Source organism: Heteronotia binoei, chromosome 8 (genome assembly GCF_032191835.1).
Source record: "Heteronotia binoei isolate CCM8104 ecotype False Entrance Well chromosome 8, APGP_CSIRO_Hbin_v1, whole genome shotgun sequence".
Classification (NCBI taxonomy): Eukaryota; Metazoa; Chordata; class Lepidosauria; order Squamata; family Gekkonidae; genus Heteronotia; species Heteronotia binoei.
Window position 1 is genome coordinate 113,621,178 of NC_083230.1, and position 15,756 is coordinate 113,636,933.

At 46.2% G+C, this 15,756-nt stretch overlaps 1 protein-coding gene across 15 annotated transcripts in view; it reads left to right on the forward strand.

Moving 5' to 3' along the window:
* C2CD5 (C2 calcium dependent domain containing 5) overlaps window positions 1–15,756 on the forward strand; it is a 148,334-nt gene that overhangs the window by 84,084 nt on the left and 48,494 nt on the right. For 9 of the 15 annotated variants that reach the window (XM_060245913.1, XM_060245915.1, XM_060245914.1 and 6 more), the window contains 6 exons: window positions 2,680–2,794; window positions 6,207–6,302; window positions 9,549–9,740; window positions 11,793–11,979; window positions 13,516–13,680; window positions 15,116–15,256. In XM_060245913.1, the coding sequence (XP_060101896.1) occupies window positions 2,680–2,794; window positions 6,207–6,302; window positions 9,549–9,740; window positions 11,793–11,979; window positions 13,516–13,680; window positions 15,116–15,256 (896 nt within the window). Of the gene's footprint in view, window positions 1–2,679; window positions 2,795–6,206; window positions 6,396–9,548; window positions 9,741–11,792; window positions 11,980–13,515; window positions 13,681–15,115; window positions 15,257–15,756 lie in introns of all 15 variants that reach the window. The other 6 variants (XM_060245901.1, XM_060245912.1, XM_060245903.1 and 3 more) reach the window with 1 other exon arrangement.

Consider the following 15,756-nt stretch of genomic DNA (forward strand, 5'->3'; position numbering starts at 1 on the left):
GGAATGTGTTCGTCATGTACTTTTTTACATTAGGTCCAGGCATTACTTTGCTGTTTTCAGAACACAAAATGGTTTTTGAAGAACTTAACATGCAATTAAAGGTTTTGACATTTAAAAATAGAGAGATACGGTACCTTAAATTGATCGATACTTACAGATAACACCCTCTTTAAAAAGAGAGACCGATTTCCCCACTGGCCTTATGCCGCTCTCACTCTCCTCTTCTCCGTGGGGTTTCTGTCGGATTTCACACTAACTGCCCCGGGGCTGCAACTAGCACCGCCTCTTTCGCGCAACAAACAAGATCCTCTAAAAACCAGTTTCTGTTTGCTGTGTGAAAAAGGCAAAGTGAGTTGCAGCCCCAGGGCAGATAGTGTGAAATTCAATGGAAGCCCCATAGAGAAGAGGAGCGTGAGAGCGGCATGAGGCTATTGGGAGTCGGTCAGAGTAAGCTTAGGTAACCAAACACCTAAGCATACCTTTTCTCCCTTCACTCTTGGGAAAGTGTATATTTTCTTCTAGTTTTTGCTTTCCCCTTCACATTTTTAAGCCAGATGCATAAGAAGACTCCCAAGACAAGTGGCTTAGTCAGCCACGGTGGCAGTTCAAGGCCACACAAGTGTGGAGTGGCTCTGGAGTTTGAATAAAGTCTATAGGCTTACGTTGCCTGTTCATGATTCAAGAACTGGGAAGCTCTGGCGTGCTTTGCGCTGCTCTTCTTTCCCCAAGACAACATCATTGCCTACCGAATAAATTCAGCTGGCCAACCAGTTTGGATGACTGCAATCCAGGATGGTACTAGGAAGCGATTGGAATGGGTAGGATGCTTGGTCTAGCTGTTCCTGTTACAAATTTCAATACCAGCAAAAAAGGTAGTTCTGTAGATTTGGCTTATCTCTACACTTAGCAGGCTGCTTCATGGATGCATGAAGCTGCCTTATACTGAATCATGATGGACCACGCGTCTGTCAAAGTAAGAGTTGTCCACTCAAACCAATTGCGGCTTTCTAGGGCCTTTGGCAGACCCTGTGTTCCCAGCAGATGCATTACCGCTGAGCCACAGCCCCTCCCAAGATTCAGACCGCTGGCAAATGCAGTTCTTAACAAAATGACATAATACTATACAATAAAAATAGAGGAGGGACGGTGGCTCAGTGGTAAAGCATCTGCTTGGTAAGCCGAAGGTCTCAGATTCAATACCCGGCATCTCCAACTAAAAAGTGTCCAGGCAGGTAGACGTGAAAAACCTTAGCTTGAGACCCTGGAGAGCCGCTGCCAGTCTGAGTAGACAAGACTGACTTTGATGGACTTGAGGGTCTGATTCAGTACAAGGCAGCTTCATATGTTCAAGAATCTGAAATATTTAAAACAGTACAGTTTTTCAACTCCTAACTTGATACTTTCTGTAGGGGGGTATACCAAAGACATATATAAAAAGTCTCCAAACATTTTGTTGTTGACGATGGCTGTCGGGTCAATATTCCTGTGAGATCTAAAGGGGTAGCTTAGGCTAAAGCAAAGGATTTGTACTACGTCAGTGGAATTCTTGATTCCCTCCCCCCCCCCCCCCCCCAACCATTTTGAGCTCCTGGCTGCCATGCTGTATCGCAGATTGCTTTTGAAAGACTGCTGCATTTCAAAAAAAGAAAAAAATTGCCACTAAGACAATGGTTGCTGTTTTAAAATTTTTTTAAAAAGCTCAAGTCCAGAGCCACTTTTGCTGCAAGATTTATTTTTAATTCTGTAGAGTAGAGAGTTAAACGACTGTTCATTTGGGGGTACAGTGGATTTAAAAGTCTGCAATATCTGCCGAGGTGGCCCTTTTGTTTGAAATTTTAACCATTTCCAGACATTTTTATTTGGGGGTTGAGGTCTGTCGCAATCGTTAGGATCTCCATTTGGTCAGGAATCAGGTTGGAAATCCCGGCCCCCGTGTTTGCTTAGGGAGGGCTGGCTTGCAGCGTGACCAGTCCTCAGCTAATACAGATGATCAGGAAGAGAAGACCTGGCGGCAGCACAGCAGAAAAGTATATTTTATTTATGTTTGTAGATCCTGACACATTCCGCATGCTGCTTCATCAGAGGATCTGTAGAGTAGCCATCTCTCTCCCTGTGTGTGCCCGCCTCGATAAATAAAATATATTTTCCCGCTGCAACTCTGTCTCATCTTCTCTTCCTGGGCTTTAGACAAGCCGCTCCGAAGTGAGTCATTGTAAGACTTACAACTTTGGTATTAACAAAATCTTGTTTAAATTGATTTTTGGTAAACCTTTGTTAACGCGTTTCCCTTCCTAACTTAAGAAGGATTTTTCCCCCCAAGGCGTTAAACGGTCCAGCAGCTCTCTCAATAGAAAGCATGATATGCACGTGTAATCTTAAAATGTAAAAAAAGGTTCAGGATGTTGGTGTAGTATCACTCTTGCCTTCTTCTGGGCAAAGTTGACAATCGGAGGGAAGACGAGAGCATTCTGTATCGTTTGGGGAGCAGAAAAGAAGCGACGCACAGGAAGATGCATGGTTTTCTAACTAGCACAAAGATAGATGGGTAGGAAGGAAAGTTGTCAGGGTGACAGCTATAAAAATCCAAAAGCTGTTCTTTAGAGCAACGTCTCGCGAGCCACACACTCGTAGCATTGTTGGAATGCAGAATAGTGAGCTGATCTATCCTTTGTCTTTCAGATGATCCGGAGACGCGAGATGCCTGGTGGGCTGAGATCAGACAAGAAATAAAATCCCATGCCAAGGCATTGGGCTGTCATGCCGTAGTGGGCTACAGTGAATCGACTAGCATTTGGTAAATCACTGCGACGGCTTGATTTGTTTTCCTTGGGCTTCAGAAACGAATGCCGTAGTATGTGAACAACAGAGAGTGGAGTAGCAGAGGAAAAAGCCTCGGATAATTATTGCAGCGAGCAGGATTTTAGCATGACTGAAGCAGGGAATCAGCCTTGGTGCCAAGAAGCATACAGAATGATAGATCTGCTTAGCTGCAGAGCCTGGGTTAGAGAGGAAGATGCATATCAGAGCCCTGCAGGAAAGGTTTGTTGTTTTTGGCATGGACTGTAGTAAGAGCCTTGCTGGATCAGACCATCTAGTCCAATATCTTGTCTCACGCAGTGGCCAAACTAGTTCCTTTGGATGGCTAACAACAAGGAATAGAGGCTGAGGCCTCCCCTTGAGGTTGCCTCCTGGCTCTGGGATTCAGAGGCTTAGTGTGGAGATTCTCCTCAGCCACCATGGCTAGTAGCCATTGATAGATTTAAGGGCATAAGAACATAAGCGAAGCCATGTTGGATCAGGCCAGTGGCACATCCAATCCAACATTCTGTGTCACATAAGAACATAAGAGAAGCCATGTTAGATCAGGCCAATTGCCTATCCAGTCCAAAGCTCTGTGTCACATAAGAACATAAGAGAAGCCATGTTGGATCAGGCCAATGGCCCATCCAGTCCAAAGCTCTGTGTCACATAAGAACATAAGAGAAGCCATGTTAGATCAGGCCAATGGCCCATCCAGTCCAACGCTCTGTGTCACATAAGAACATAAGAGAAGCCATGTTGGATCAGGCCAATGGCCCATCCAGTCCAACACTCTGTGTCACATAAGAACATAAGAGAAGCCATGTTGGATCAGGCCAATGGCCCATCCAGTCCAAAGCTCTGTGTCACATAAGAACATAAGAGAAGCCATGTTAGATCAGGCCAATGGCCCATCCAGTCCAACGCTCTGTGTCACATAAGAACATAAGAGAAGCCATGTTGGATCAGGCCAATGGCCCATCCAGTCCAACGCTCTGTGTCACATAAGAACATAAGAGAAGCCATGTTGGATCAGGCCAATGGCCCATCCAGTCCAACGCTCTGTGTCACATAAGAACATAAGAGAAGCCATGTTAGATCAGGCCAATGGCCCATCCAGTCCAACGCTCTGTGTCACATAAGAACATAAGAGAAGCCATGTTGGATCAGGCCAATGGCCCATCCAGTCCAACACTCTGTGTCACATAAGAACATAAGAGAAGCCATGTTAGATCAGGCCAATGGCCCATCCAGTCCAACACTCTGTGTCATATAAGAACATAAGAGAAGCCATGTTGGATCAGGCCAATGGCCCATCCAGTCCAACACTCTGTGTCATATAAGAACATAAGAGAAGCCATGTTAGATCAGGCCAATGGCCCATCCAGTCCAACACTCTGTGTCACATAAGAACATAAGCGAAGCCATGTTGGATCAGGCCAATGGCCCATCCAGTCCAACACTGTGTCACACAGTGGCCAAAAAAACCCAGGTGCCATCAGGAGGTCCACCAATGGGGCCAGAACTCCAGAAGCCCTCCTGCTGTTGGCCCCTCCAAGTACCAAGAATACAGAGCATCACTGCCCCAGACTGAGAGTTCTATCTCTACCCAGCTGTACCCACGGATGGACCTCTGCTCCGTATGTTTACCCAACCCCTTCTTGAAGCTGTCTATGCTTGCAGCCGCCACCACCTATTGTGGCTGTGAACTCCATGTGTTAATCACCCTTTGGATGAAGGATTTCCTTTTATTCGTTCTAACCCTACTGTTCAACAATTTCATCGAGTGCTCGCAAGTTCTTGTGTTGTGAGAAAGGGAGAAAAATACTTATTTCTCTTCCTAGTCCAGCACACTAACTACCACACCATGTTGACTTGTCCAGCAATACAGCATTAACCTAACAATAGAAAACAGTAAAACAAAACCGTACAAGAATCCAAGAATATCAAATAAGAAAGCCATGGAACAATTAGTACAATAATTGTACAGTAAATTATGCAATTTGTACAGTAATTATACAATATTGTACAATTTGTACAATAATTTGTACACCGCTTGTACAATAATAAAATGGCAGTTTTTAAATAACTCAAAAAAGCTTTCCAAAATCAGAACATGTTAAATAAATGTTAGAATACCAGGCAGACCTCCTGAGGGACAACCTCCTATAGCTCGGTGCTATAACTTCAAAAGCCCCTGTATTCCATCCTAGATTCCCATCAGTCCCAGGTCATGGGACGGAGACAGTATTGGTTGCCCTAGTGGATGACCTCCAGTGGCATCTGGACCGAGGCGGTTCGGCAGTACTGATGTTGTTAGACCTATCGGCTGTGTTGGATGCGGTCGACCATCAGTTGCTGACCCACTGTCTCGCCAACGCAGGGATTCAGGGGTTGGCCTTGCAGTGGCTCTCCTCTTTCCTTTATGGTCAGGGACAGCAGCGTGGCGATCGGGGGACAATCGTCCCGCAGACACTCACTTAATTGTGGTGTGGCTCAGGGGGCGGTGCTCTCCCCAATGTTGTTTAACATCTATATGTGCCCCTTTGCTCAAATTGCCCGGAGGTATGGGCTGGGTTGCCATCAGTATGCTGATGACACCCAGCTCTATCTACTGATGGACGGCTGGTCTGGCTGTGTCCCAGAAAATCTGGACCTGGTGCTGCAAGCTGTGGCAGGATGTCTTAGGCTGAGCCGACTGAAGCTGAATCTGATGAAGACAGAGGTCCTTTGTGTGGGTTGTTTTGGTCCGGGCAGGGAAATTCTCTTACCGGCTTTTGATGGGGCACCACTTACAATGGTGTCCAAGGTCAGGAGCCTGGGGGTGCTGCTGGAGCTGTCCTTGTCAATGGAGGCCCAGATAGCGGCCACTGCCACAACCGCCTTTTTCCATCTCAGGCGGGTGAGGTGGTTGGTTCCTTTCCTCAAGCACTGCGACCTAGCAACTGTGATCCATGCAACAGTCACCTCGAGACTGGACTACTGCAATGCCCTCTACATGGGGCTGCCCCTGTCTTGAACCCCGAAACTGCAGCTAGTGCAGAGTGCGGCGGCTAGGCTGCTGTTGGGGCTCCTCAAGTGGGATCACACACAGCCGAGGCTGCGGGAACTGCACTGGCTGCCAGTAGTATACCGGATTCGCCACAAGGTGCTGCTTATCACCTTTAAAGCCCTATATGGCCGAGGATGGCATTCCAGATGCTCAGAAACTGAAATGCTTATTTTCCTATACAATGGATGTTTCTTTATTATTTTCCTGCACAACGGATGTTACTTTATTTTGCTGTATCATTTCTGTACATCTGACTGCGTGGTCTTTAGGCTGTTAAATCTCGGGAAAGGATACCTGAGAAAGGTGCGCCACCTGTCAAGCGCCTTCACCTGTTTATCGTTCTTTTCTTTTGCAGCGAAGAGGTCTGCATTTTGTCCGCCTCCGGCACGGCAGCAATGCTGAACCCTCGGTTCCTCCAGGATGGCACCATGGAAGTCTGTTTGGAACAAAGGTTGTCATGGCAGCCTGGCTACTTTTCCATAGGGTCAGAGAAGGGAGAGGTTGATTTTTTTCCTCAAAACCAGGATAGTTCTTCTCTATTAGGGTAGGTTACCAGCGTCACAGTACAGGAGATGCGGGGCCGACCACTGTTCTGCTTTTCCCCCCCACCCCCACCCCACCCCACTAACATCGACAGAAGTTGTGGAGCTTTGCACCAGCTTGCGAGTGTCTTACTGTTTTTAAAAAGTTTTTAACGGCCTGAACAAGGTAACCCGTTTGACTACTAACCACATGACTACAGCTCTCTGTCTCTCTCTTGTTTCCTCTTTGCCACTCTGCTGTATTTTACTCCCATAGCGCTCTTGACTAGAGATGCCCTTTCAATGGTCTCACTCGGGGCTTTTTTTGTAGCAGGAGCTCCTTTGCGTATTAGACCACACACCCTTGATGTAGCCAGTCCACTAAGACTTAAGAGCTTACAGTAGGCCCTGCCAGAAGAGCCCTGTCAGCTCGTGGAGGATTGGCTACATGAGGGAGGTGTGGCCTATTACGCAAAGGAATTCCTGCTACGAAAAAAAGGCCTGGTCTCGCTTAATGGTTGAAGTGCAGACTTGACGATCGACTGTAGCACGTGGCAACTGTTTTTAAACATATAGGTCGTTTTCGCACTCACCTTCCGCCGGCACGACCCCCCTCTTCACCGCGCAGGATCTGCGCGGATTTCGCACTAAACGCTGCGGAGCAGCCAGAAAAGCCGGAAGCTCCCGTCGCAAAAGCCGCGCAAACGCCAAACTGCTTTTTGGCGGTTTCAGTTTGAGCGGCTTTTGCGCCGGGAGCTTCCGGCTTTTCTGGCTGCTCCGCAGCGTTTAGTGCGAAATCCGCGCAGATCCTGCGCGGTGAAGAGGGGGGTCGCGCCGGCGGAAGGTGAGTGCGAAAACGACCATACATACCTTTTGAACGAAGAGAAGTGCGTCGAACGCTCTTGAACAGTGACAAAAAAGCAGCTGTGTGAAATCTTTCAAAGCGAATAAAGCTGTGCTCCGCTCATCAATGCCCTTGTTGGCTCGGGCCCCATACGATTCAAATCGTTCTGTGTATCCGACTCAGCCCTGACCCTGGAGAGCCCAGGCTAGCCCACCCTCATCAGATCTAGGAAGCGAAGCAGGGCTGGCTCCGGTTCGTATTTGAGTGGGAGTCCGCCAAGAGAATAGCAGGGTCCTGACTCAGAGGTGGGCAGTCTCAAACTATCTCTGAATGTCGCTTGCCTTGATAACCTCATGGCTTTACCCTGAGCCAACTGTGACTTGATGGGTGGGGAAAAGGAGATGCTTCTCACTGCGTCACTGTATTTCAGTACCTTTCCTGTGGGTTTGTTTTCCCCAATAGCAACTTTTAGTCTTAATTGACAAATGCCCATTGAGTCAACTTAGTTAACATGAAATGCACTGCGGCCCAGTCCATGGTTAAGAAATCAGTAGTGTTATGACTGTACCAGACCTCCTAATATTTTTTTTCTTAAGAAAAAAAGGTGCATACTGTTCAATTCTTCCTGCTGTTACAAATTCAGATATTGCTGCGATGTTATTTGTTTATATATGCTCAGGGTTTTGTTTTTTTTGTAGTAGGAACGCAGTTCCAGCTGGCTCGGTGTCAGGGGGTATGATCTAATATGCAAAACAAGGGTGACATCAGGGGGCGCGACCTAATATGCAAATGAGTTCCCGCTGGGCTTTTTCCACGCAAAAAAGCCCTGTATATGCTGTTCTTTTCGATGGGCCCTCCTTTGGAGTCCTTCCCCACAAGGGAGAACAGTTGTGTATTCAGTCTGTCTAATACAGTAGAGAAAATGAATCTAAAATTGAGGAGCGTTTTCTGTATGGACACTGTGCTGCATGGATTTGTTCAGAGAGCCGTGTGGCAAATGGCTTTTGATGACGAAATGTTGACGCCTGAATGTCGCCTCGGGCTTCCAAACATTTCAGATCTTTCGATCGGTGTGCTTGCTGGGTTTAACGAGGCTGGCACCAAAAGTGTGCTTTTAGGATGGGCTCGCCGACGAAAGGTTTCCTTTCCGATTAGGGCAAAACAAATGTACCGTGTGACAGTTGAAAAATGAAGGAGGCAGATAATATGTGAATTGTCCGGGTGGCAATATAATCTATTTTTGCCTTGTGGGGATTTTGAGATATTTAAGCAGTAGTCCTTTTGTGCTGGATGACACGCTGCAGATTGTATGCTGCTTCAGAAATGGTAGGGATTAGAAGAAGAAGACGACTGTAGATTTATACCCCGTCCTTCTCTCTGAATCAGAGACTCAGAGCGGCTTACAGTCTCCTATATCTGTTGTGGGGGAGGGAGATAAAGGAGATTGTGAGCCGCTCTGAGACTCTTGAGTGGAGGGTGGAATATAAATCCAATGTTGTCGTCGTCTTCTTCTCCCCCCACAACAGATACCCTGTGAGGTGGGTGGGACTGAGAGGGCTCTCACAGCAGCTGCCCTTTCAAGGACAACTCCTGTGGTAGACCCAAGGCCATTCCAGCAGCTGCAATACAAGAGTGGGGAATCAAACCTTAACCACTACACCAAACTGGCTCTCTTATTATGGTCGGATCCCACAGATATTTTTCCACTAGCAGTGATGCTTTCGTCCAGTGCAAGTTGTCTTGCCGTGACGCAACAGACAGGGCTGGCCCTAGACTGTCCAACACCCTAGGCAAGGATAACTTCCAGCACCCCCCCCCCCCCCGCACTGATAGCGTCACCGAGTCACACGGGGGGCACCCAGTCCGGTGCCCCAGAAGGCCCATGCTCTGGGCAACCGCCTAGTATGCCTAGCAGCAGGGCCAACCCTGGCAACGATGCCACCCCTACTAAAGCCGATCGGTGGGGTATAACCCTATAAACCGCAAGGTGCTCTTAAGTCTCTTGAAGGCCCGAATAGATGGATGATTGGAATTCAGCGTCCTGAGCTCTTAGCACTTTTGTTTTAAAACTCAATTTTCTGGTGCATGGACGGGTCGTAACCTGGCTCAGGACCCACAGTACAACCGGGCAGTACGCTGCACCCCTGTACTGTTCTCCTGACCTGGGGAGCCAGGATTTGGGGCCAGCCTCATTTATCCTATCAGTCAATTAAAGCAAATACAAAGCAGACTTCCATAGGCCAGGGCTGTGTTTTTTATATATGACCGCAGGATTTCTTCATGAAGCGATGGACGAATGGTAATATCAGATTTCTCACAATGTCTCGTTCAGGTTAGAGGAAACCTCCCCTCCAGGCTGTGGCTTTTGCCACATACCTTACGACGAGCTGAACATGCCGTTTCCTGCTCACCTCACGTACTGCTGTAGCTGCAGGAAACAAAAAGTCCCGGACGTTCTTTTCACGACGATAGATCTGCCCGCGGATGCACTGGTGGTCGGGAAGGGATGTCTCATTCAAGCCAGGTATAGCTTTCTGCCAAGTTCGCTTTGCCGTTTCGAATAGTTCTCCTGGATAAACAGGCCTCGCTGTTTAGTTCAGGGTTCATGAATGCGGCTTGATAGCGATATCTAACAGCGCCCTTTACCAGCAGCAGGAGGTCTTGGGAGTTTTAGCCCTCCTGTTCAGGCAGAGTGTTAAAGCTGCAGTACTGCAGTCCTAAGCTCTGCTCACAACCTGAGTTTGATGCCCGGCGGAAGCTGGGTTTTCAGGTAGCCGGCTCGAGGTTGACTCAGCCTTCCACCCTTGCGAGGTCGGTCAAATGAGTACCTAGCTTGCTGGCAGGAAAGTGTGGGTGACTGGGGAAGGCAGTGGCAAACCACCCCGTAAAAAGTCTGCCGTGAAAACGTTGTGAAAGCAACGTCACCCCAGAGTCGGGAACGACTGGTGCTTGCACAGGGGACCTTTCCTTTCCTTTTCCTCAGGCCAGCTGCTTCTGCTTTTGGACAAATTGTTGCCTATCCAAAGGTTAATGCGTATCTGGTAGGTTTTTAGTTCTCATTGAATTTAGAGGCAATGTTCCCTCTAAGCTGCAGAGTCTTGTGAACGTAAATTCTACTTTGTGAGCTAATGGCATTAAAGTTGTGAGCTGCTGCATAAATTATTGTGCTCTGGGGTCATCCTTCCCGAGCGAAGACAAAAATGAGTGTGGGCTGGAGGCTAAAAATCTGTGAGCTAGCTCACGCTAACTCGGCTTAGAGGGAACGCTGGAGCTAAGTAGCTTCGGCTGTACTTGGACATTATTCTCTAGAATCGAGTTGAAAGCTGTGCATCCATTAAAGAAAAAGGTATTCCCCTGTGCAAGCACCAGTCGTTTTTGACTCTGGGGTGACGTTGCTTTCACGTTTTCACGGCCGACTTTTTATGAGGTGGTTTGCCATTGCCTTCCCCAGTCATCTACACTTTCCCCCCAGCAAACTGGGGACTCATTTTACCGACCTCGGAAGGATGGAAGGCTGAGTCAACCTGGAGCCGGCTATCTGAATCAGTTTCTGCTGGGATCGAACTCAGGTCGTATTTTAAAATATCAAATAGGAAACACTGCAGGAAGTGAAAATATTGCTAATTAAGCATTTTCAGAGAAGTTTGGAGTGGGGAATCATTTGCCTCCTGAGTAAATCTGACTGATACGTCTTGTTGATTGTGGCTGTGTATCTTATAGGGAGCAGCTGCATGGTGAGGCTGTACTTTTTGTTGCTTAAAGCACACACAGCTTTATGAGCAGAAGTCTTTTGCTACAGCCAAACAATGTAATACAAGCAAGATGCCTGCAATTTCTTGTTATTGGGTTTTGTTTTTGAGACATCCGTTAAATTGGTGTGGGCCATTATTGTCTGATACCTTCAGCTTGATCCATCAGCAGCAAGAAAAAAACCCTGAAGAGCCCTTATGTCATTGTGGCATTCTGTGGGGAAGCTGTGGGCTTTTCCACACTCTCTTTCACATTGCTCTGTGTGTCTCTCTTGTTTCATATTTTCCTTTTCCACACATGTTTTACTCCCTCTAGTGGTCGTTTTGGTATTGCATCGCTGTATGCTGGTAATAAAGGTAAAGGTAGTCCCCTGTGCAAGCACCAGTCGTTTCCGACTCTGGGGTGATGTCCCATCACGATGTTTTCACAGCAGACTTCTTACTTTCCCCCAGCAAGCTGAGTACTCATTTTACCAACCTGGAAAGGATGGAACGCTGAGTCAACCTCGAGCCGGCTACCTGAACCCAGCTTCTGCTGGGATCGAACTCAGGTCATGAGCAGAGAGCTCGGACTGGAGTACTGTAATGTTACCACTCTGCGCCATGGGGCTCTTCTTGCTGGTAATACAGCTATGTAATGTTGAAGCGACCACTAGAGAGAGCAAAACATGTGCTGTGGGGGGGAAACCCTTGAATCAACAGAGGCACACAGAGCAACAAAAGTGAGAGTGTAGAAGAGTTCCATGGCCAAGGTGACAGTTATATGTGAAGTTTTTCTTGTCAGATTGTTTTAAGGCCAGCTTACCCCTCTTGCTCACCTCCAACAGGCTGTGCCGGTTGAAAAAGAAAGCCCAAGCGGAGGCAAACGCCACGGCCATCAGTAACCTGCTGCCCTTTATGGAATACGAAGTGCACACGCAGCTGATGAATAAGCTGAAGCTGAAGGGGATGAACGCCCTGTTTGGGCTCAGGATTCAGATCACGGTGGGAGAAACGATGCTGATGGGCATGGCAGTAAGTTGTTTGCACATTTGAAGATTCCGTAGCTTCTTGCTTCTCTGGTTTCCAGAACCCCTCGGGTTCGTTCTAGGCCACTGAACAGATGGATGAAAAAAGACAGGCCTCCTTGCTATGGTGCAGCATGGGGGTGGACCAGGGATAACCTAACTCGCTTAACCAAAGAGCCACATAGAATAATCGCCAGATATCTGAGAGTTGCAAGACATGAACATCAGATGTTTGAGAGCAGCAGGCAGGAAGGAAGGGAGAGAGAGAGAGTGTGAAAGAAAAGAGAGAGCAAGAAAATAGATGGGGAGAGAGGAGGGCGAGGTGGAAAGAAAATAACTTGAACTTTAAATACATTCCCCAAGTCACCAGCTGACTTGGCTTGGAGAAGTGATTTGAAGAGACAAATGCTTTCTCCAAGCCTGCCAACAAGTTGGTGGGGGCTTCGAGAGCCACACAATGTGTGTGACGAACCACAGTTTGGCCACCCATGGGGTGGACTCTGAATCCAGATAAAGATTCTTGTGCCTCAAATAGCTGTGTAGAGGGTGGAACGTTGGCACTACTCTGGAGGAGCCAACAGAAATGATCTCAGTACATATCCTCGCTTGTTATATAAGATGGTACAGTCAGCAAAGCATTCTTGGCAGATCTTGATGACTGTGACTAGAAGTGTAAAATTTCCGGGAATTTTGAATACGGGGGGGGGGGGGGCACTTTTCCATTTTTTTCTGGAAAAAAAACCCCAGAAATTTTTGGAAGAAATGAAATATATGCAATATTTACTGTCCTATCAAACATAAACTAATTTAACTGCCTTAACATAAAATGCACCATTTATCACTAACAGCATACAAAAGTGGAATATTTGACATTTTTTGAAATTTAAAAGTTATATGTACCTTAGTTTTGTACAAGTAACATTACAAATATACCTAATACTCGAGAGAAATCTGTAAGCGGGCTTCCCTCATGAAGGTTAGGTATCCTTCTAGTTCCAGAAATACACCTTGGATTTAAGAGCTGTTTATGTCTGCAACATATCCACCTTGTCTTTAAAATTCATTCAAAAATAGATATTTCATAGCTTTTTCCAGTGTTCCCCCAAATTTCCATTCCACCCCCCCACCCCGCCCAATATCTCTAGTTCATTTCTTGCATTTCCCACATTTCCAGTCCATATATTTTAGCCTCCTGTGCAGAAATCTAGTTTTCTCTGCTCTTTCTTTCTTTTGCCCTGTGACTAATTCGACACTCTCCAAGACTCAAAGCCAATGATTAGGCAGTCTAGATCTAGATTGCTAGATCGGTAATTTGCTGATGAAAATAAAGATTTAGGAGGTTTTTTTTAAAGCTGCTGTTTCTACAGCTAAATAGCAGCGTATCAGAGTTAAAGAGTTATGGTTGTATTGTTCAAGTTTAAATAATGTAACACATCAGCAGCGTTGAGTGACATTTTCATCTCGCAGTATCAGTTAAATTCAATCATGTCCATTCAAGAACATATTTTGTATTTCCATTTCTTACTGGCTTATTTTTTTATAGTCTGCCACAGGTGTTTATCTGGCTGCTCTTCCAACCCCTGGTGGAATTCAAATTGCTGGAAAGACCCCAAATGATTCCTCTTATGAACAACATATATCTCACATGCAGAAGAAAATCAATGACACAATAGCCAAAAATAAGGAGCTCTATGAAGTCAATCCCCCTGTAAGTGAAGTTATGTACTTGATGAATAGTTTTGAATCCCCTGAAGCCCAGGTCTGTGGGGTGTGAACCGGTAGGGAGTGAACCACAAAAATGGGCAGACAGGAAAATTGGAAGGAAGGTATGCGAATGAATCTGTTTTAAAGTTGGCAACAGACTTCAGGCAAACCAGCAGGCCTCAGATTCAGCGGGAGCTCACAGGAGCACAGCTCCTGAATCTTTCTGATGGCCTCCCTCCTCCTCCCCACCTATCTTGTCCATTGAATAGTAGGTGCATCTGCATAACAATCCCTGGATTAGGAAAGCAGGCAGCCAGCCAGCCACCAGGAGCTTTGCCACACCGCCAGCAGCCTTCATTAACCCCTGGAAAAGCCCACGCCACCTTTTCTCTACTTCTAATTTGATTTTGGGCGATGGGTGGCTTGCTGGCCTTTTCACTAGGGGTGGGGGGTGACCCAGGAGAGCGAGGCCTGCATGAGTTGACTGGATCTCCAGCCCAAGAAGGCCTCGCTTGCCCGGGGCTCTCCTTTCTTGCGTCGGGTTGCTTTTGGCTGGTGATGGGGCCGGCATATGCTAATGAGTTATGCCAGTGAGCTCCACCACCTATTTTTCTACAAAATGACCCCTGCAAACCAGTATGTATTAAGAGTAATTCTGGGCTTCTCTGTCTATCATGCCTCCCTCTGTCCCACTCCCTGCCGCATCCCAAGCTTGGATTTGTTCCTTCTATAGAGAGGTGCACCTAAAGAACCTGTCCACTCTGCCCGGGACTCATGCTGGATGTGCTAGCAGGTAGAGGAGACTGTGAAGAACAGACAAGACATGTGCTGAAGCAAAGAGAGGCTGGATTTCCCTTTGGCTTTCTTGGGGGGAATTGCCTTCTCTTATGACTTGAGTAGAGACAGGCAATGGCAAATCCTGTGACCGTCTCTTGCCTTGAAAACCCCAATTTGGGGGTCGCCGTAAATCCGATGTGACTTGACCAGCATTTTTATTTATTATTTATTTACTTACTTTAGATTTATATGCCACCCACTCCATGAGCGGGCTCTGGGCAGCTAACATTCGTAGTAAAACAATGTAAATACGATTATAAAAAATAAAACACATATAAACAATTTAAAACTACATTATTAGGTGCTTTGCGCTCCCACTGGGACTTGGCTGTCTTAGAGTGACCATGTTTTTTCTTTTTGAGTTTGTGCTTCCAATGGAAGTGATTTTTTAGAACGAGTGATTTTTAGAGAGTGATTTTTAAATGTATAAAATTAAAGTCATCATTTTTAAAGGTGAATTTTCATGTTTCCATGTGTGGGATTATTACTGGGCCACAGAAGAGTTTGCCGTTCAGTCAAAAGGGTGGTACCTCTTAAAGCATTCATGTGAAAATTACAGAACATGAGATGCATGCATGATTTTGTGCTATTATTCTGTTTAGGAGGTGTCAGAAGAAATTATAGGTTCTCCTATTCCTGAGCCCAGGCAACGTACCAGGCTGCTAAGATCTCAGTCTGAAAGTTCCGATGAAATTACAGAACTGGACCTCTCCCACGGAAAGAAAGATGCTTTTGTCTTGGAGGTGTGTTTTCCTTCTTAAAGCTCACACTAATAAAATATGCGTTCATGTATTAAATGTAGATTGCCTTCTCTCTCAATCCTGGCTTTCTGTAAGCTGGAAGAATTCCTGAATGTTCATGATATTTAATATATCAAACTCTGAAGCATCCTAGGGCTGTTAGTCACACAACCTTTATTGGCATAACAGCTCGAATCCAGATGGATTGCAGTAGAATCTACGGACAAAAAGAACATCTCCTTGAAGCATAGTAAAGGAATTTTGATACATTGATTTCGCACTTATTTGAGGCTAAAAGTAAGAAGGTTTTATAATCTTCAGATGGGCCCTCTAAAGATTGCAGAAAATGCTATTATTATTATTATTATTATTATTGAATCACTTCATCCCGGCCAATGCCAGGCTCTAGGCAGTGTACAACAAAAAATACACATATATTCAATAAAACCAGTAATTTAAAACAGTTGCAGCCCAATGAACGTACTTTATAGTGTGTTGTAAAA